This window comes from Hippocampus comes, unplaced genomic scaffold, assembly GCF_001891065.2.
Source record: "Hippocampus comes isolate QL1 unplaced genomic scaffold, H_comes_QL1_v1.1 scaffold123, whole genome shotgun sequence".
Classification (NCBI taxonomy): Eukaryota; Metazoa; Chordata; class Actinopteri; order Syngnathiformes; family Syngnathidae; genus Hippocampus; species Hippocampus comes.
In genome coordinates, this window is record NW_017804997.1 from 1,149,741 (window position 1) to 1,172,519 (window position 22,779).

Here is a 22,779-nt window from a genome sequence, read left to right on the forward strand (position 1 = left end):
CAAAACAAAACAAAACAAAACTACATTTTTATATAGATTTTTATAAGCCAAATAGCAGTCTCTAATATTGTACTTTATACAAAGATACAGCAATGACATCATTTCTGCCATGTGTTTTTGCTTGAACTTAGTGACCATGGTTCTGCTTCTTCCGGTTTGCGTGCCTTGGCCACTTGGGGTCATTGTAATACAGACAGAGACACACATGATGAAGAGTTTGACAACTATCTCAGAAAGTGACAGAAGTCGTTGGCATTTTTCTCAAAGCTTAGAAAATACCGGTGTGTACTGTGTTGCGATGAAGTCTGTCTAATATCCATGATTTAAAGGGTTACAACACTGCAACAATGCTGTCATTCATTTGTTATTCATCATTCACTTTGACATTTTGCATTTCCTTTTTGCATTAAGCTTGCAAAATTTTATTGAAATAAATATCCATCTATCCATCCATTTTCTAATGCGCTTATCCTCTCAAGGGTCGCGGGGCATGCTGGAGCCTATCCCAGCTATCTTCGGGGAGTAGGCTGGGGACACCCTGAACTGGTTGCCAGCCAATTGCAGGGCACACATAGACGAACATTCATCCGCACTCACACTCACACCGACCGACAATTTCAAGTGTCTCATCAACCTGCCACGCATGTTTTTGGAATGTGGGAAGAAACTGGAGTACCCGTAGAAAACCCACGCAGGCACGGGGAGAACATGCAGACTCCACACAGGAAAGCTGGAGCCGGAATCGAAGCCTGCACTTCTGCACTCTGAGGCAGATCTGCTTTGAAATGAATACGTATTTCCTCCCCATTTTACCCCATTCGTTTCATGGAAAACATTTGAATCGTTTATCAACGTCTTGTGAACCATTTTTGAGGTCTCGTTAAAAAAACGAAACAAAACTAAAAATCCCCAATGCATTTTAAAGGGGTCAATAGTACACAGATGTTCATTATTCACGGACTGGCCCAGTCCCTAACCTTCGCGAATAGCAAAGATGTCAACTTCATCATAAGTATTCTATTGCTTTTCTCCACCTGACAACATTTATAAGATCTTCTGGGAAAAACTGGAATGAGTTGCTAATTTTTGCTTTGCATCCAGCTTCGAGGTTAATCACCTGCTGGTATGTTCTTAGATAATTAATATTCACTCATTTGATGGCTTGTACACTTGCAGTCTTTTGAAAATATGTCAAATCAGACATATACGTAAATGTTCCAATCTTCTGTTATGAGATTTTCCCGTGTTGATGTTCTGGAGCGGTTTGTGCACAGAGAATTTATCAGACATTATGTTGTGGAAACAGATGTCTGCAGCTAGATACCGATTTGATGGGAGCACCGCGACTGAGTCATACATTTATTTTGTTGTGAAATGAGGCTAGAAAGCTGCTTACAGCCACTGAGTTGGCGGTAAATCTCTGTGTGTTCATAGCGGGGAGTAACTGCTTCACATTAGTCATTTGATTCATTGCTCGTTGGGAAAAAAAAGGGTGCGCTAACAGCAACGTTCAGTCACGAGTTAACATCCGTATAAAGACAGGTAAGACACATTAAGTCAGCAAATGTGATGAGTCCCCTTTGATGTGAATGGAACTCGTGCCTTGCGCAGGACGAAGTAGAAGGCGTTCAAACTGCAATCAGTTTTCCTTAACATCCACCTTGGCGATCGGAAAAAGAAACAACACAACACCTCCTGCAGTGTCGAGAGCCTTGGCGAGCACACAAACGCTGCCTTGTTTGTCATTGTGATTCCGAGGCAGCTGTTTTTTTTTCTTTTCATTTGGAAGCACGTTTGTCTTTGAAGGTCGCTGAAGTCGCGTGTGAAAATCATGGTGGATGGAACTCTCCTCATCTCAAGTCTCACCCCAGATGATTCTGGGAACTACACCTGTGCACCCACTAATGGCCTGCTGACACCACCCACTGCCTCTGCCATCCTCACAGTCATGCGTAAGTCCATTTATCAGAGATCAGGGATATATGTATATATGTGTGTGTGTGTGTGTGTGTGTGTGTGTGTGTGTGTGTGTGTGTGTGTGCGTGTGCGCGTGCGTGCGTGCGTGCGTGTTTTCCTGCATACACATTTCCCATGTTTTCCCGCATCCAAATTTTCAACCTGGTATTGTTGAATTATTAACTCAGCACCTCAGAAGATATGTTTCAAATCTTCTCACGCAACAGTGTGACCATGTTCCAAAATTGAGATAAGCGTGTTTTGAGTTACGAGCATTGTCACAGAACAAATTCAAGTCTTGGCGCCATCGTATTTCTTAATCATTGAAATTTTGTTGGGCCATAAAAAAATGGTTTTCGGTAGTATATACTTAGCTTTGCTGCTTCTTTGTACTCCAAATGAAACTTTGTTGACTTTTCAGTGAGTGTATTTGTATTTTTTTGGGCTAGTGTTTCAACAATAGGGGTGTTCACACAGCACACATTTGCATCGGTGCTGCACCGATGTATTTTGTTGCGATATATCTTACACCGGTGTAAATTTTGTGGAGCGTTCACACGTATAAAGCTGCTTACTAAAGAGAAGTGTGTTAACCCCGGTGCAGCCCCACTTGCGTTCACATGGCAGTTTCTGCGGCCGTGCAATACGATCGGAAAAATACGGAAATAAAACATGCGCATGTGTAAAGTGTACGGTACTTCCTTTTCCCCGCCTTGTTTGTGACATATCGAAAAACCATGGTTTATACTTCTCCAGACAAATCAACACTGTGGTCTATCAGACACCGTAAAAGGATGAGAGAGAGAAAGGAAAGATGGCGGAAGTAAAACAGAGCACGAAAGCGACGCATTCAATACCCACTTGTAATCAACTCTTCTCACGCGTAGCGAGTCTACCCCTGTAGCGTTCACACGTCCCATTTTTTAACAGTGCTGCCCCGTAACTAGCATTTACTCCGGAGTAAATTTTTAAACTACCTCCTGAGCAGGGTTAAATTTGCTCCAGTTTAAGCTGTTTTCAGGGGCTACACCGGTATAACTTACGTGTGAACACTCTATGGGGGGTAGCCCTGGTGCTACATCGGAGTAAAGGTTGCCGTTTGGACACCCCTTAAATCATGATGATACTGAAGAACACGATTTTTTTTAAACATTACGTGTACAGCTGTTTGGAAATCATTATTGCGTGTGGAATCCAAATTGATTTTGGTTTTTGTTTTGGGCTTGAGAATCGCCGTTTATGTAAATAAAACACGAAGGGGGTGGAGGACAGAGGATGAGAAATTTTTTTTTTTAAAAAGGACCAACTAAGTAAGGACGGAAGTGGGTTTTCGCCCGTCAAACATTACGTGTACAGCTGTTTGAAAATCATTATTGCATGTGGAATCCAAATTGATTTTGTTTTTTGTTTTGGGCTTGAGAATTGCCATTTATGTAAATAAAACACTAAGGGGGGTGGAGGACAGAGGATGAGGAATTTTTTTTTAAAAAGGATCAACTAAGTAAGGACGGAAGTGGGTTTTCGCCCGTCCCTCTAATCTGCTATTCATAATAAAGTTTAGGTGATTGATTGTGTCATGTGGCAAGACATGTCATGTGTTTTGTATGTTATGGACGATGCGTTTCTCTCTTGAAGTGACCAAAGCTTTGTAGTGAGCGCCTCTAAAATCCCTAATACTTGGGCGATCATTCTAATATTTTCAGAGGTTGACGTTAGCATAAGTAAAGACATCAACATAAATTTTCAGCATGTCAATTTTAGTTTTAATCAGCATAAAAATGGAACTCAACATTTTTTTCTCCAAACTGTTCCGTAGAATTCGAGATGACGATAACACTGGTCACAAGTAATTACAGCATTTCCTCTCAAATTGCAGTATTAGCATACAAAATGAATAATAAACTAAGCACTGTTAACTGTTGAAGACAAAAAAATAGCAACCTGAACTTTTAACTTTTCTTCAAAAGTTACATATGCTGATGCCGGAGTATTATTGCTTTGAATATTAGAATCTCATTCCATCATGCAGCTGGTGTATCATCCCTTTTATTCTCTTCTCATTGTTTTTTTTTTCTCGTAACGTGCCTTGTTAAGGCTTAGAAAAACACATGTATATTTAAACACGTAGTTACTCGGTTCTGAGGTGCTGTTAGACTGAATAAATCTTATTTTCAATGAGACCTGTAAAAACCCCCTATGGGAAATTACTCGAGCACTTGTAAATTGTAGTATGACGAAACAATCTGTTCACAGGTCACAGTGCAGTCTCACCAGCATGTGTGACTTCCGCTGTGGATGAAATGGTCTGCTGTGGTTCGTCCCAAAAAAAAAAAAATCATGAATGCCACTTCAATGCTTTCTTTCTCTCAGATCCTGCCCAGGCGCTTCCAATGCCTCAGGAAACCTATCTTCCCACAGGCATGGACGGCATGGTTAACTGCCCCTTAATAGCTCAGCCTCCTCTTCTGCGTGTGGATTGGACTAAAGATGGAAAGCCACTTGACTTGTCCTTGGTAAGAAAGAACACATCTATCCATGAAAGCTCTGTTTCGACCAGATTTCAGATCCCTATTGCGTCATCGATTGCATGCTTCTATTTTTTTAACCCAAAGTCTGCTGACTTATCTGGAATTCCGAAATGTCTGTTGTGTGATGAAGTCTCATCAGTATCAAATAAGAAGTAAGACATGGGGATTTTGTACATTTTAACTGTCGGGAGCCTCAGTAGCGTGTGGAAGAATCATAAATAGCCACAGCCGGCTGACACGTCCTTCTCATGCTTGTCACCATCCTGATCACAGGATGACAACATGATGTCAGCAAACAGTGTGTTGGTCACAAGAGCGGGGACAGCAACCCCACACTGCTCAAGCTACTCCCATTATTTTCTACTCCCAAAAAAACAATAACACGGATTTAAACACTCAGCGGTGGTGAGTGTTGTCATGCGTAATCGCGATGACACTCGTTTTGAAGTGATATTGTGATATTGCCTTGAATATGCTCTGAGAATGTCTGAATGGCCTGGAGATACCAGAAGCTCAAAACAAGTGTAAATCATAGCAACAGCAGCCTAGCTAAAAGACTGGGAATATTTCTTTCCCCTCCTGGACGATCTGGGGGAGCACCGCATGTGCAAAATCAACTTTCAAGTGATAGAATTGGAAGTGTTAGTGGAAGATGAAAACATTACCGAGTTACAGAAAGGAAATCTATTACTCTGATCATTTTGTGGAGGCCAACAACTGCTTAAACCGTTTTTTGGGGATTTAATTCACCGTGTGTGTGGCAAATGGATGTATGAGCCCCTCCTGTGCGTTTAAAAATTAGGACAGCACACCTGGAAAGCTGCTCTGGAACAGGCAAGCACCAATTGTCACGATGTTCAGAAATGCCGGCGGGAAAGTTCTCCCCACCTTTTTTCATTTTGTCCATGCTATGCTGGCACCACTTTGCTGGCTGATTTGCACCGTGCCGTTCCGTTGCGCAATTGACAGACGCAAAATCGACCACGGTCATGAATCTCAGGTTTGATAAATCACACGCAAGACAAACCGTGCAGCAATTTAGCACTTTTGGGACCCGCCTGCTCATCACTATTAGTAGGTCAGCTTCCTCATCTGTTTGCGCTTGCTTTGCGACCACTCTTGCATGCACAAACTTTGTGTAAATTAGGCCACTATTTTGGACAGAAAGTCACGTCAATGGACAAGACATGCCACATGAAATTTGATATGTTTCCTGCAGTGTGTAACGAAGTCATGTGGAGCCACACTGGTTCTAATTATCTCACTTCTAACACCGCCGTCACAATCATTCGGAATCACAGCCACACACCTGTCAAAGACTCATGGGGATGGTTCGACAGTAATAGCATAGTGACGTCAATGAAAATTTCACAAAAGTCGGAGACACAGGGGAAGGACAGTTGAAGGCCTTCCCAGTAGCAGATGTAAGTGCTTTTTCTATAAGTGGTTAAGAACTAGCTCGTCAGACATTCAGCTTTTGTGCAAAGCCACAAGGCCACCAACAATGAATTGGCATCAACTTGATGAACTCACTTAAATGACGATATTAAGCAATAATAGTACCAATATAACGCTAATGTTAAGTGATTTTATTACATTCTACCAATGTAGTCATGAAGATTACATATACAGTATTACAATTTGTGTGTGATTTTACAAAGTGTCTGCACACTTTTTAATTTTGAGGACTATATGACTGCGCAGTAGAGATGATCCTTTACCATCGCCTACTTTCGGAATGTTTTATTAAAGTTATTTAATTCTTACAGTTTTTTTTCCCATTAAAAAAAACAAAAAAAATCAAAACATTTACCGTATTTTCCGCCCTATAAGGCGCACCGAAAAGCATTTAATTTTCTCAAAAGCCGACAGTGCGCTTTATAATCTGATGCGCCTTATATATGGATCAATATTCTGATTTTTTTAGACGTAGCATTTTAAATGCTCTGTAAAGTGCTTTGTTACAGCTGCAGCAGTTGTGAAAGCTCTATATAAATAAAGCTGTATTGTATTGTATTCACTTTAGCGTAGCTCCAGCTAGTGGATGCATAACACAACACAGCCACTAATTTAGCTTCTATATTCTATGTGCCTGATAATGCGATGCGCCCTATATGACAACAGTTTTAAAATCGGCCATTCATTGCAGGTGCGTCTTATACTCCGAAGCGCCTTATAGTGCGGAAAATACGGTACTTGTCAAGTGCTTGTATAATGATTGCAGTAACGGTTCTGAAAATGCTGGCAGGGGCAAAGTAACTGCTGGAGGGAATGGTACCTGGTGGTTTTTTTCAGCATGCTGTGTTTTTCTCACAGTATCCAGGGTGGACCATGACAGTCGAAGGCAATTTGCTGATGGCCACGGTCAATGATGATGCAGAGGGAGTGTTTACCTGCACCCCATTCAACAGCTATGGCAGCATGGGACAATCTGGACCAACCCAGGTCATTCTGCAGGTTAGTGTGCACACAAGTGATTTGTCATGTACAGTATTTAACATCTTTGCTTGTTGCGACCTGTCTCGAATGTGTGAGCAGCTCTTTCCCGGGTGATGAATTGTGATTTTGTAACACAGTTGACTGAGTCCACCTGAAAGCATGCGCGTGATCATCGTGCTGTATAGTTTGACTGAAAAATGGTACCTTACCTTATTTTTTGGTGGTGTTGTGGCAAAGAAAATCACTACACATTATCATTGAAAGGTGATTAAACTTTAGTACTGTATATGTGGTTTTAAAATATGGGATAAAATCATGGAAAGTAAATGTGCTTAAAATTCCGACCAGCAATGAATTTGAACAAATATGTTCTTGTTGACCACTCTCTAGTAGTCCGGCCGAAATGGCATCTGTCACACTGACTCATAAACGACATTTTGTTGACCTTTTCACGTTGAGGTCCTTACAACTCTGGAAGTAATGGCAGCTGGCTCTAAATCACAATGATAGTTGCACTATCCATCCATCCATTTTCTGATCCGCTTTATCCTCACAAGGGTCGTGGGGCAAGCTGGAGCCCATCCCAGCTGTCTTCGGGCAGTAGGCGGGGTGCACCCTGAACTGGTTGCCAGCCATTCGGAGGGCACACATAGACAAACAACCATTCACGCTCACAGTCAGATCTCAGGATAATCTAGGGTGTTCAAGTAACCTACCATGCATGTTTTGGGAATGTGGGAGGAAACTGGAGTACCTGGAGAAAACCCACACAGGCACGAGGAGAACATGCCTAATGCCACACAGGAAGGCCGGGGCTGGAATCAAATCCCGGACCTCTGTGAGGCGGATGTGCTAACCAGTCGATCACCGTGCCGCCCTAGTTGCACTATTAGGGAGTTAATTGTGTGGCTAATCCTTCTGTTATTAAAATAATCTTGTCTAAAGCGGCATTAATCCTGCCTTCGTGTGCATTCTTGGCACTGGTGCAAGTGCCATGATTCTGATGTATTGCTTGTACAATTCACAGGACCCCCCATCGTTCAGCATCACTCCAGATAAGCAGTACAAACAGAAGGTTGGTCGAACCTTGCTCATCCCGTGTCAAGGCAATGACGACTCCACAGTTAAAGTCAGTTGGACCAAGGTAAATTGAAACTGAAGAGGGGGTCGACACTCTTGAAAGAAGACATTATGCAGTTTAGTTCCTCCGCACAATTCAAACCCGTTCCCAGGTGTCTTAATAAAAGGTCTCTGACATTGATCTGTCCAAACAGAAAGTTGGTATGGGGGCAGCCGTCATGTAAATTACAATGGTGTGAAACAGTGGGGTACAAATCTCTTGCTCACAAAAAATAGGCAGATAACAAGAGACTAACTTGGTTGTGTAATTTCACACTTGAAGAGTGGGCAGGCACTCGGAGACCCAAATATTTGTATACAAAGAATTAAAAAGTCAATTTGCCGTAATAGGACTCAGCACATTACAAGCAACTCGACGTTCCACTTCCCCCAGAATCTGCCTTGCACTAATTAACACATTCTATGGGGACCAGATTTAATAGCCAGAGTGATCATAATATATTTTTAGTGCGTGAGGAAGATGACTTTGAAAGATAGCAGTCACGTATAACCTCATGACCCGATGTTCAATCCGGTCTGCTGCTCATCGTAATAAAAGATTGTTGGTTAATTCAAGAATTAGCAGGATTGCTGTCATTTCTCTGGAATACAAAAAAAAAAAAAAAAAAAAACTAGTAATATATGAATATGATATTTCATGTCTAATGCTATCGATCCACGTAATTCCCCCATGAAACTAAGAACCGATCAGTATGTTGTACACGTGCGTTTTTGGATTCAGGGTTTACTCTTTGTTTATCCTTTGAGCCCAATATTACTTTTCTAATTGCTGCAGTCATCAAAGTATCTGCAAAGTGATCACAACATCCTCATGTGATTGCATACCCACGTGTACTCGCACCTATGACACCCTTTCTTCGGTATACCAAGACTTGTGACAGCTTTGCGAGCGGATTTGTCCCAAACGTCGCTAAACGTCCATAAATAGAATGTTTGATTATAAATGTTTTGAATAACAAAGGTTGATTCCTCAGACGGCAAGAAGTCTTTGTCACCACATTGTCGTATTTACAACACTCGGTCGGATTCTGCGCCTATCTGGGTCTTATTTTTCTCTTCGTGTTTAATATAGATATGAAAAGTAGATATGCTAGCATGCCGTAGCAGCCGACTAACGTCGTGCCCAAGTTGTGGCCACGTTAGGGATGGCAACGTTCCCAGCAAAGGTCATATGGAGGTTGAAATTAAGTCCTTTAAAATTAAAACTTGCTCATTTCTCAACCCCTTTTTATGAGCTTTATTATTTTTTTCAATACCAAAGCTTGTGCTATCAATGTATAATAGTTGGTTGTTTTTTTTTTATAGTGCGCACACATGAAATGCACAAACGACATGACCCACCTAGCTTAGTGGTGCCGTAGGCATGAAAAAGGGGCTTGTCGTCGCTCCCTTTTCAAATCTGTAGGCTTGAGTGTTGACGGCCGAAACTGTTAGCAAGGTGAGACAACTTCTCTTTCCACCAAAAAACCGACACGTCTGAACTTAAGAAATCCATCCATCCGTTACCCGAACCACTTTATCCCCAGGAGGGTCGCAGGCCTTGGGAAATCCCAAACTATCAAATGACTATGCAGATAATAATTCAATTTTTGAGCCTGCATATGAGCAAATCGGGGTACCGCATAATACTTGACTTTAAAGGAAAATCAGTTTTTGAAATTACGGTACACAGGAATTACAGAAATAATTCCTCAGACTCTTGTAGGAAGGCTGCAAATCAATATATGGTTACAAATGCATTCATCTACTGGTTCTATTATGCCACTCTTTCTCTTGAGCAAATGCTCTCAGTTACACAATGACACACAGCACTTATGGGTTATTAAGAGTTGCATTCTTCAATCTCTCTTTTTTTTTTTTTTTTTTTGAAGGTTGACCTGGCTCGTCACAGAGCTTATTCCGTCACACACAATGGTTCGCTGTTGCTGCGGCCCCTCGCAAAGGACCACCACGGCATGTGGGAATGCAGTCTTTCTAACCATGTGGCCCTTGTAAAAGCCTTCACTCAAATCTTTGTCTTGGGTGAGTGCAAATTGAAGGCGTTTAAAAAAAAAAAGTGTTTCTTATCGTGTTCACGATAAATGATGCCTCCCAACATAATGGAATTTCGGTTCAGCATCACTGCAGACTACAACCTCAATAATTCAGTTTATCGGTGAAGTGGCTGGCCAAAATGTGCAACAGTGGCTGGAAGCCGAATGTGGCAGTGTGCGCTAAGTCAACTTAATCATGCGGAAAAAACTAGTGTACATAACTTTGCTCTTTTTACATTCCATTTTTTGGAACCAACTTTTGGCCTCATCTTTTCCAGCCCCAAAACACACACAGTTGAACCAATAACATAATTGCTTCAGGGACTGTAACCGACCTCTCATTTGTTTCCGGGTCACGTTGCCACTATAAAAACTGTAACACACAGCACAGGCAATGTTTATAAGTCCCCGTAACTACTGTGTAAAAACGTAATGAATTGGTTTTATATATGGATTTTGCAACTACTCAAAGATGCTTTCAGATTTTAATTGTCATACTAGCTATCCACTGTCAAGCCAAGTAGTGCTGGTCTACGTTTTAGAATACCCCCCCCCCCCCCCCCACAAAACACAAAGAAAAAGCAAAAGATGTACACATGCAGTTATTTCTTTGATGATCGCTGAACTGAGCTGGTATGCATGATTTCAATTTAAATGACCACTCAAGATTTTGGAAGACTTAGAGACATATTTTTCGTGTACCATGCCAGGGAGTTTTGACATATAGGTTCTGCTGTGTTAGCTATAATGACTTGTTTTTGTGAGGATGCATGCCTGTGAAAGCACCGCTCAAGCCGAACGCCTGCGCCTCCACTTTGTCTCCAGATGCTAAAGACGCTCCAATCTGAGACGGGCTTTTTTTTCTGTTCAATCTACTTCAAGTCTCTGTTCTTCCCATCGCAGGCACCAGCCCCCATGTAGCGACATCCCTGTCCGTCTCTCCGGGGATGAAGCAGGCGAATGTATCCTGGGTGGAAGGCTTTGATGGAGGTTCAGCGCAGACATTTTCAGTTTGGTAGGTGTAAAGCCTCCCTTTTTTGTGCTTCGGCCGTAACCATGGCAGCCACCGACGGTGCTGGTAGTACTCTATTGATCTTTAGGATGAGGAATTCATTTATCTATTATCACGTCTGGCAGCTACCAAAAAAAAAAAAAAAATCACTGCCGAGCACAACTTTGTCATTCAGTGGTCATAATGTAGCGACAGTAAGAGGGGACTGATAAGACAATGTTACTGTTTGTAGAATATATGATTGTATGAATCAGGGCTTATATAGTGGCGCGGAAATTCACGCATGAAGGAAAGTGATCGGTTGGCAGTCTGTTACATATCAATGGTAATAAAAGGTGTGATTTGTTTCGAGTGCGCTCAAAGGGTCTTGAGCGACCAGCCCAGTGTACCCAGGAAACCAAACGAGGATAAGTCATGTATAAAATGGGTGTGTGCTTATATACTGTACATATGAATTAGAATAGAAGAATATACCATCGTCTTGAACTGAACTTGCCCTCTCTAAAATATTGCTGCGTTGCAGACATAAAACGGAGTTCAAGCAAGACCGAAATGCAAATGTCTGAGAAGTCAAAGAATGATGACTAAGTACCTGTAGGAGCTTTTGGTTTTCCTCACTCAAACTAGGGACTTACAATTAAATTCACCACATTAATAAATGAATATTTTGACCTCTCGAATGAAAGAAGATGGCACTTAAAGCCAGGAGATTCAAGCCATATTTTAAGACGTACATTAATAATTTTCAAAGGGGCTTTCAGTTGTGGATAGGTGAATCTTGTTCTCTTTTCTCATCTTTTTTTTTTTTTGCCTCAGGTGTCAAACAAATTTGCACTGTATAAAATAGATATGCAGGACCCCTGCTCTGCCGGAGATAACGACAATCACTCTAATTGGAGTGGCACGCTCTCTGTGCATTAGTCGCAATACATCAGTGCTGTCTTTGAAACCAATTTTTGAGCTGGTGATGAATATGAATGATTAATGAAACCCACTTTTCTGTCATGTTTCATAAAAGCAGACTCCGGGAATTGCCTCCTCCCCTCTTTTGTCTTCACATCTCGCCTCTCGCTCTCGTTCCTTCTGCAGGGTTAAAAAGATTTCGGCGCGTGATAATGAAGGCAAGCAGGAGTGGTTCTCTGTGCCTGTGCCCTCAATCTCCGGCACCACCTTGCTGGTGACAGGCCTGTCTCCTGCTACTGAGTATCAGTTCAGCCTCCTCTCTCACAACAAAGTTGGCGCGGGACCTTTTAGCGAAATTACCACAGCGCGAACCTTAGGTCAGTATCCTCCCCATGTTCTCATTTGATTTTACTGGATGTATCTTGAAAAATAAATAAAGAAATAATCACCGAACATCATCATTATCGCACAATATGATTTCTGCATGCCCAACCCTCTGCCGCGATTATAAATATATATAATTAATAATTATAATTAGGGTGGCCCGGTAGTCAAGTGGTTAGCACTTTGACTTCACCCCGTGCTTGTGTGGGTTTTCTCCGGGTCCTCCGGTTTCCTCCCACATTCCAAAAACATGCATGGCAGGCTGATTGAACACTCTAAATTGTCCCTGGGTGTGAGTGTGAGCGCGAATGGTTGTTCGTTTCTGTGTGCCCTGCGATTGGCTGGCAACCGATTCAGGGTGTCCCCCGCCTACTGCCCGAAGACAGCTGGGATAGGCTCCAGCACCCCCAGCGACCCAAGCGAGGATCAAACGGTTCGGAAAATGAATGAATGAATGAATAGTTATAATTATAAATATAATAGTATAAATCTGCTGAATAACTTGACTAACAGTGTTGATTCACTCAAGTCAACGCAAGCATCTTTGTGTTGACACACCTTTCTTGAAATCATTCCGTGTTTACAGCAAACTTTTTTAAAACTGGGGGCGGGGAGATGTTTTGCCCCGCTTCCCAGTGGACTAAAAGCAGAATGACTTTAAAGCAAGTCCGTAAATTGTCAGCATTAAATTTGCAATACCGCATTGTTTTTATAGTTGTAGTTTGTAGCATCGAGATATGCATCTAATGTTTTAATATGCTCATGGGGAAACAAAAATATTACAAACAGTTCTCAGTACGACAAAGTGCAGTTTGACACCACTTTTTTCTGTTGGCATATAAAATACAATATTGGACGATGACAGTCTTTGGTAATTAGTCTGGGCAACTTCATGTTGAGTCATCATCCATTTCCCACTGTCCTTCGATCTGGCCCCGACTCCCCTTAAGCATTCAATATTTCACAGCAGCGCGACAATTTATTGCACTGTGATTAGGATTTACCACTTTGGTGCATGTGGCTAATTAACAGCAACTCTTGTTTTGTCACCTTTCTTATATCAGATCCTTCACCAAGCAGAAGTCAGCTCCAGCCGCCTTCCTCGCTGTCAGCCAATTTGGGCCCAACAGGTGTTGTTCTGCACTGGTCCCTCCCACAAGCCCAAGCCTTAGCCGTCACAGGGTTTGTTCTTCAGTCCCGAGTTGCCGAGCAAGGGGCGTGGATCAATTTGGATGAAGATATTAGTGCCCACAGCCGCGAGATACTCATTCCAGGTCTGCAAAAGGTACAAAAGTTTTCACCCTGTTCGTCCATCAATTTACGTACCCTGTTTCGAGTTAGTTTGATTTGATTGAACGAATGAGTCTATTTTAGTCAGAGCTGGCAAACGACTGCGGAGGGTACCCATTAATGAAACCTTAGCTTGGCGCACTAATCATTCCTTCCTCACCCACAGTCACAACAACAACAAAAAAAATCTCTCCGACCTTGTGTTCCTTCGTTTACTTCAGTATGATACATTATTCCTCTATTATCCCTAAAACTTTAAGAATGAGGAGGAATAAAGAGAGGGGAAAAAAATAAATGTGCAGCACCATTCCTTGGTTCCCTGACCAAATGACTCACCAGCAGTTTAAGAAACCCACACCGATCATGGGAAATCAATGACAATTAATTACATATCAGAAAGCCTCAATATGACCTCAAATACACTATTATTATTTTTTCTACTCCCTCATCTCCGCTGCGATTCGCTATCTCTGACTGGCATGACGGTGAACATCCATGAAACAATGGACAAAAGTAATAGGACACACCTGGTGTCTTTTCTGCTTTCGAATGTGAGTCTGCTTACTTCACAGTAACTTTTAGTGCAAATTCAAAACAAGTCCAAAGAAACACACCTGCCAAGGTCGTCCTTAAATTAATTAATTTTTTTCTGACTGTCTGATTACAGACTGTGAAAAATATTGTCCTTCATCATTGCTCCTTTCCTAGAATATAAATCCGAGATTCTCCTTCCATTTACAGAAGCCTACCTACATAGTACTGCTGTGAATTTTCCTTTTTGTAGACTCTCAATTATCCACGCTCGGAGGCATCAGTCCTTCAATTAATCTTGTCTTCTATCAATCTTTGTGCACCGTTTTTTTCCCCCTCTCTATGCCGCTTTCTATTGGTCTCTTCTATAGCTCTAGTCAAATTCAAATCAACTTCATTAGCATTGCAAGCACGGTTGTGTTGACAAAGTGAGGCTTCATCCCGCGTGTGTACGTGTGCGTGTGTGTGTGTGTGTGTGTGTGTGTGTGTGTGTGTGTGTGTGTGTGTGTGTGTGTGCGTGTGCGTGCGCGCGCATCTGTGTGTTGGTCTCAGGATTGCGTATATGAGCTGAGGCTGCTAACTCGACGCGGTGAGCTGCTGAGCGAGCCCAGTCCATCACTCAATGTCTCCACCATGGGTAGGTGTTGGAGCAAACTTGCCCCTCACATCCTTGTCCCACCTCGTGTTTTAATCCACTCAGTCAAGCTCAATTTCTATCCCTGTCCTGTCGCTACGTTTCCCAGATATTGGAGCAGGGCTCCAGGGAATGTTGCCCATTACAATTTTGAACGATAGAAATTGCAACGCTGATAACTTATTGAGAGAATTATCGCTACTGTTTGCCGCGTTCCATATCTTGTTGGTAATGTGACATTAATGTTTCATTATATACGGTTATATTGTAAAGACATAAACGGGAGCGAGCGATGCATTCTCACAAATTTCATGCGGAGTGGGGGACACTATTTCTTCACCCACAAGCAAAAAGGAGTGGGACAACGTGGGTTCAAGTTTGAAAGCCGTTTAAATAAATGACATAGTGTTTGCGGTCCAAACATACTTTTCATCAAGTAAAGCTTCCCACACGCGCTCTTTTTTTTATCTGCCATTGTACCCTCCACATTAACTTCCTTTTTGACACCGATGCATTGAAACCTTGTTTGTAGCTGTTGTTTCTAATCCTTCAAAGGAAATGGATTTGTCTCATCACGTTTGGATCAGCCACAATCATCGCAACTGAAAGCAGAGCAAGATTGATTTACCAACTGTCTAGCCGGGTTTTCGGAGACTGCTATCATTAGCTGGCTTTGATCTGCATTTACAAATGAATATGTCGCGGCAGGAATGGAGATGTACCCTTCGTCATCCAGACTGCTCGAGTCTCCAGAACCGTTACTGGCCGGCATTCTAGGTGGAGTGGGATTTATGTGTTTGGTGCTGGTCTTGCTTTTGGGGTCCGCCTGCCTCATCAGTCGCAGGAGGAACCTACGAAACCAAAAGAAGCAGAATGGTAAGTGGATCTTTTCCAGTACCATAAAGGATCCGAATACCTTGCCGCATTGCTTGGTACAGTCAGTAGCATGATTGCTCACTTAGTGGTTGCTAAGTAACCATCTATCTAATTGTTATGGTCAATTGTGTTAATTCTTTGGTCAATGTGTTTGGACCTTGCAATAAGTCGGATCCAATTTTTCCACACACCCCCACCCCCCGCCCTCCCTTCCAGAACCTCCCCCTGCCATCTATAAGCGCTCATCGTCAATGTAAGTACATTGATCATGTCCTCAATTTGCCTCCCATTGCCCATTCTATCCCTTCTGATTTTTTTTCGACTGAAATGATGTTCACAGTGTCAGGGAATTCGTTTTAAAATATACTGTGGTCTTTATTTCTGCGTTCGACTCATTTATTCTCACCCCCTGTTATTTTCTCTGAATCTGACACACCTCCGCCTTGTCTAACTATTTTCTTCTCGCACCCCTCGTCCTTGCTCTCACTCACAGAAAGATTTCAGACTCCGGCAGTGCAGACACTGTGTTGAAGAAAACCCTACTTCCAGCCAGTGCTCTCTATCCCATCACTTCCTCTACCATGACATACTCCTCCTCCCCCTCCTCCGCCTCCTCAAACACAGATTGTTCCTCTTTCAACAGCGAGACTCGACATCACAAGCAGCAGCTCCTCTCTAAGAACAGAAGAAGCCCAAATCAATTCCAGTGTCTAAAATCATGCCCCGTTTCTCCTTCTGTTGAGTTGATCACCAGAAGTCCAGATGGGCGCTTTGTAATACCGCCATATGACACGCTGAATGTTCAAAACATGAAAAGTACAAAATATAACCATCCTTTTACAGTCCCAAAGTCTGCGCCATTATGCTCGGAGCAGCGAGACAGTAAAACTCCACCATTCGTTCTTTCTGTCGATCTTGCTCCCTGCAAACAATCTGAATCGAATACGTCAAGGCAAACCTGTGACATTACCCGGCATCTGGATCCAGGTATCTTCGACCATAAGGGAAATTATGACGGTTCTCCTGACTTGAAGAGTATGCACTCCAACGGTAGTTTACCCCATATCTGTCATCGCGAAAGAGCAATCTACCCCACATTTCCAGTGCTGCCACATATACGCTCAGGCCTGGGCCAGCCTTCAACCACAGCCAGCACGCTGGTTCTCCAAATGGAGCACGAGCGAGAGAGGGGAAACCTGAGTCACTGCCTGAAATTGGCTCAGGAGAGGGAAGAACTGGCAAGGGAACTCCAGAAATACAGAGCGTACAGATGCTCTAAAGAAGAAATAATAAGAGAGAAGCCGGTGGCTGAGAAGGGAGAGAATGGTGGTAATGAGCTTTTTCAGGGATACGGGAGCCACACCTTGCCATGCAGGCACAGACAGAGCGACAGGGAAAGCTTTGGTCTGTCGCCAAGTCCTTGCTCTTCAATTTCCGTCCACTGCGATGATTTTCCCACGATGATGAAAGGCAGGGCATGTTCCGGTCCTTCCACTCCTCCGAATTCCTTTTTTCTAAATGCTGCTCTCCAACATCCTCCTCCATCCTCAACCGCAGAGATCCCCCTCAAATGTGAGGGAGCAGACCATTCTGCCAATAAGAGATTAACACCCCCACATCTCTCCCAAACAATGAGACACGGAAGGGTACGGGAAACACCACAGGGCTATGATGATGTACCGCCATCCACATTCTCCGAAATGCAAACAAACGTATCCTCCTCTGAGACATTGAGACAACACAATCCATCTCTTCATTGCCGCATATATGGCGAAAGATCCAATGTGACTCTTGATGCAGGGCCAGGCTACAAAGATGCGGAGGAAGAGATCCCCGAGCCCACTAAGCAGAATGTGGGTATTGAGATGAGTGTGGACGAGCCAGCGTTTGAAGCGTGCGTCACGGAGCCTACAAAAAAGCCAATGCCGCACCACGGATTCACCTCTCAAGTACGAGAGGGATGCTCTCGCCAAGGCCGGTGTGAAGAAATGAGGAGGAGCACAAGCTTTCACGACCAAGCAAAATCTTCAGAGCCGCGGCTGCGTAGAGTTGTGAGCCACGGTTCAAAACCGTGGGACTCCAAGCAGCAAAGGCACAGCAGCAAAAGAAGACAAAACGATACGGATTTCCTGACCCCTGATGCATGGATAGACTCTCTAAGCCGAGAAAAACAATCTGATTCCTCCGCCTTGAATCCAGACACTTTGCGCACTGATCAATCAATCCCCCAAAATTCTGCAAATGTTCCTTCTGCGAGTCAAACTACGTACCACTTACCTCCTGCCATGTATCCTCCTATGAGCAAGCCACTAAGGCCAATACAGAAACCAATTGTTATTGCTGGCCACAAATTAAGAGATGCTACATGGCCTGATGAATATCAGGAGGGCATAAAAAATGCACTGGGCTACTCGGGCTCGACGATGAGCTTTTCCAGAAACTTGGTTCCCGATGACAACAAGCCACACAAAAACCGAGGCACACTAGACTTGGAGGCAGAAGTCTATGAGGAAGTTCCTGATTGTGGAAGCAGCTACAGTAGTTTTGCAAGCAGTGGCCGAGGGAGCATGGACCCTCCAAACGGGCGCTTGTCTTTGTGTCATTTGTCCACAAAGACCACCAGCTCACCTGAAACGGTAGAGGAGGACGGCCAGTCTAGCACAGTGGATATGCACGGTCACCATATGGAAAAAGGTCACAGGTAAGACCTAATAAATGATACGGCGCGGGGTCGGGGGCTTGCTTGTGTAGCGCATCTTATGTAATTGATACAAGGCTTTTCGTGTTAGCCTAATAATCTGAAAAGAATTCAGTCCGGGCTCTACTGGCGTGCATCAGCGCACGGTGAGATTGAAAAGATTCTATGTTCTCTATCTCCGGCAGAAAGCCCTCCGTTGATGAGAACTACGAGTGGGATGAGGCTGATATCTGTTCACAGTCAGGAAACCGTGATGGTGAGGCCATTTTTTTGTGTGTTTGTAAAAAACAAAAAAAAACAAAACAACAAAAAACTACTGTACAAAGGCTTGTCTGTTTCAAATGAATAATGATGAAGAAATGAAAGATGTATTGCACTCTTGACCTCAACAGGATCAGAGAGAGTGAGGGTAGGGAATTATAAAGACTGCGATCATAGTTTAAATTTGGGAAATGGAAAAAAAGAAATGCTGTGCGTTTGGAGGATGGGATTAAGTGGCAATTTTTGAAAAAAAAAAATTATGATGCCAGTCTTTATGGCAAGCTTAAATAATGATTGGTCAGCAGTAGATGTACAGCATAATAATGATTTATAACACCATCAGTGAGTACAATTTATCTAATTATAGTAGTACTGCATATGAATGACAATCATTTAGTGCTACATTTGTACATTTTCGATTAAGCTCAGTGCTGCAATCCGGCACCGGTTGCTAATCAAGTGATCTGGTGGTAGCTTTGTCCTTTTTCGAGATCCAAACTTGTATTGTTAAACAAGCCTTTCACAAAGCATTAAAACGTTAAGTGTCGTTTTAGCATTTTTAACAAAAGAAATACACCAAGAAAGAGCACACATGCACCACTTGTCACGTCTCCTCCTCATCCTTCAAGGCAAGCCAGGGCTTTCCATTCATTGCTTGCATTCTGAAAGATACAAATAAGGCACCAGGCTACGATCTGTTCAGTCGCTTGGTACCCAGGGCCAAGTAAGGTCAGGCTTGCGCTTGGCCACCACCGTCCTGTGTCTATTGTGAAAAGGATTTGACAAAAATAATAAGGTAACTTGGATATTTTTGATTCATATATGTGGTGTTTCATAATTACGTACCTGTCACTGCAATACATGTCGATTTACAGTGATCCCTCGCTATTTCGCGGTTCGTTTATCGCGGCTTCAGTGCATCAGGGATTTTTTCAAACATATTCATTAATAAAATAAAATAAATAAATCAGATACATGTAGTACAGTACTGCATATGTTGCTCTATGTGACTCGCTGTTGTTTTGCTGACTTTCGTAGCTTCTCGCGGACTGTTTGCGGACTTAATTTTTTTTTTTTTTTTTTAATGTTAACTGTATTTTGTTATTCATAAACTAACCTAACTTATACGTGTTTCAATCCATTTGTATACAGCATTAAGTCATGTTAATTACATTAAAATTTACTTGTACATCCATGTATACCATTAAATTTGGCCTTATAAATATTATGTACATATACCTATATGGGGGGGGGGGATCGCTACTTCGCAGATTTTCGTTTATCGTGGGTGGTTTTGGTCCCCATTAACCGCAATAAATGAGGGATTACTGTAATACGTGGCACATTTTGTAAAGTTTCAGCTGCGAGTTCAGGAAGCTTCAACGGTGTCAATCTGGAAATAGTACAGTAATACAGTAATCCCTTGTTTATCGCAGTTAATGGGGACCAAAACCACCCGCGATAAACGAAAACCCGTGAAGTAGCGACCAATAAACATACAGGTAAAACAAAAAAAAAAGATTTTTTTTTTTTTAAAGTCAACAAAAAGTCCGCAAACGGTCCGCGAGAAGCTGCAAAACAAGAGCGAGTCACATAGAGCAACATATACAGTACTGTACTCCATGTATATGGAAAAAAAAACAATTATGAATATGTTTGAAAAAATCCGCGATGCACTGAAGCCGCGATAAACGAACCCCGAAATAGCGAGGGATCACTGTACTACCGTAAATCAGTTGTGCTTTTAGCAAGGTGACATGAGTGCTTGCAATCGAATTAACTCAACTCAACTGTATTTATAGAGCACTTTCAAACAGCCATCGCTGCATACAAAGTGCTGTACATGGAGCAACTAACATATACAATTAAGATCCAAGCGTTCACTCTTTTGATCATCTGATTTAAAAATGCGAGCTGAGCCTTTACGCTGTAAAAGATTTCCATCTGTGGGATTTCTGGATGAAATCCAGTTGAAGATGTTCCTTTTTTTTTTTTTTTTTTTTTTTTTTTAAATGTGATGAAGTGAAAGATAATATCTCAAGTGTCTTGTTCCCCACAGGCCTTCTTCCTTCATTGAACCGACGGAACGTTGCAGCACTTTGTAGCCCTCCCAGCATGGAGTTTTCAACTAAGCCCCCGACGAACTTCAATGGGAGCTCTTCCCTTCAGGGGCATCAAAGCAGCCGCTGTGCATTGCCTCAACCTGACACCGTGCTTTTCTGACAATGTCACCCTGTATCATTCAATTATTGATCGCACCAGGCGACAAGAACGTAAGCACCTCATTCAGCTGCTCTTTCTTTCTTTCAACATTGTTTTTGTTTTTTGGGACCGAGTTTGTTTTGTGTTTGTCACCTCTGCCAGTCGAGATATTTCTAGTCTATTTAGTGTACTGGCTGATCCATCACGTCCTCCGTGTACTTTGACAAAAAGTCTTGTCACGGTGGCAAGATGCAGGTCAAAAAGATGAGATCAATCTCCATCTTGTGTTTCTGGCTGTGCCGTCGCGTGTACTTTCATCCTGGATTCATACACTCCATCGTCTAAAGGCATTCCATTCCAATTGCTTCCTTCCACGTGGCACAATTCTAATATGGGTTAATACGCATGAAAATGGATATCCTCAGATAAGATTCAGGTCTCTTCCAGAGGTGAATGCGAACCAGTCATGAATCAGACGTCTGCCAATTGGAGGGCACCGTCTCGGTGTCATGAAACAGACCCGTGCGTGACTACCCAAAGAAATACATCAAGAAAGCAATTGCTGACGCAGTCGGTGGGAGTATTAGCGATGCATTTAACCACCACAATCCCTGGTGAGCCCAGTTCTGCTAAACAGAATATGTCATTTAAGATTTGCATGATTTCTTCTTCCATGTGTGTCGTCGCGAGCGGATGTCGACTGACATGCAGTCGTTGACCTGCGTTTTGGACATTGAGCACATGCGAGGTTTTTCAGAGGTTCATTAAATGTTAACGCAATGATATTGATGTGGGCCATTTGAAAGTCGATGAAAAGGGAAAAGAAACGGGTGTGGGCGTTAAATCATAATTGCTCACTCAGACCATCAGTGTAAATCCAGCATAAAGATCTCCCAATACCGATGTCAAGTCCTCTCATAAAAGCTTTACTATGTACTATAATTTTGGCAATACAGCAGAGTAAAATGTCTATCTTGCTCTTAAAGTGCAGCGAATTGTCCATCAAGCTGCTTTGAATGTTGTTGCCGAAGAGAATTTCTTTGTTCTTCAATGCAAGACCACTTGTGCACTTATCTTCACTTATTGGAAGGAATGAAGTGCTCTGCTTAGGATCGCTCTTCATAAAGACAAGAAGAGAAAGCTATTATGGGAGACTGTGTTGTATCATAAAGAAAGCATGTTCTTTAAATATTACTGACAGAAATAATTGGTTCACAGAAATGATTATTCATCAAGTGTTCCCATCAATACGGCTTGCATCAATGTGATGTCATCTTCGGGACAAACTTTACTATTCATTTCAAGATGAAATGAAAGATTGTCGTTGCCCATCCGATCGATTTATTCGGTGTTAAATGCATTTGGTGAATGTGCATGTTGTAGTTATAAACTGAAAACAAACTACAACCAGAGCAAAAATTCTCCTCTTAGTCTTTGTCGATGCCTTTGTTTAATACATGAGCTTTTGGGATTTATTTTAAACGTCTTTATTTCGGATTACCGCATGGCCGTTTGCCGCAAGACGCAAGGTCCAAACAGTCACTTGGGAGTTGTGGTTCATTAACTATTACGTCGCCAAGATGCGACTTCATCCCGCCGCAGCCAACTAATAATATCTGTGTGTGTGTGTGTGTGTGTGTGTGTGTGTGTGTGTGTGTGTGTGTGTGTGTGTGTGTGTGTGTGTGTGTGCGCGCGTGCGCGTGCGCGTGCGCAGTGGTTGGCATCCTGCTCCCCGGTCATTAAATGAGTCAACCAAATAATTCAAGCCAGAATGGCATACCGTCATGGTGGATCTGTTTGTGACCAACAGGTGGCACTGTCGGGCTCCTCCCACAGCGGCACACCTGTTGGTCATGATGTCATTAGTAGTTTTCTCAGGGTCGGGTCATTGT

General features: G+C 42.6%; 1 protein-coding gene across 1 annotated transcript in view; it reads left to right on the top strand.

Annotated features, from left to right (window-relative positions):
• Positions 1-21,144, top strand: part of LOC109530806 (uncharacterized) — a 25,201-nt gene extending 4,057 nt beyond the window's left edge. The window contains exons 2-15 of the mRNA XM_019894705.1: positions 1,807-1,952; positions 4,327-4,469; positions 6,801-6,941; positions 7,951-8,067; positions 9,935-10,085; positions 11,000-11,111; positions 12,198-12,388; positions 13,460-13,680; positions 14,769-14,853; positions 15,559-15,726; positions 15,943-15,979; positions 16,220-18,427; positions 18,610-18,680; positions 20,745-21,144. Coding sequence (XP_019750264.1) covers positions 1,807-1,952; positions 4,327-4,469; positions 6,801-6,941; positions 7,951-8,067; positions 9,935-10,085; positions 11,000-11,111; positions 12,198-12,388; positions 13,460-13,680; positions 14,769-14,853; positions 15,559-15,726; positions 15,943-15,979; positions 16,220-18,427; positions 18,610-18,680; positions 20,745-20,908 — 3,955 coding nt within the window. The 3' untranslated portion in view covers positions 20,909-21,144. The remainder of the gene's footprint in view (positions 1-1,806; positions 1,953-4,326; positions 4,470-6,800; positions 6,942-7,950; positions 8,068-9,934; positions 10,086-10,999; positions 11,112-12,197; positions 12,389-13,459; positions 13,681-14,768; positions 14,854-15,558; positions 15,727-15,942; positions 15,980-16,219; positions 18,428-18,609; positions 18,681-20,744) is intronic.
• Positions 21,145-22,779: the final 1,635 nt, after the last annotated feature.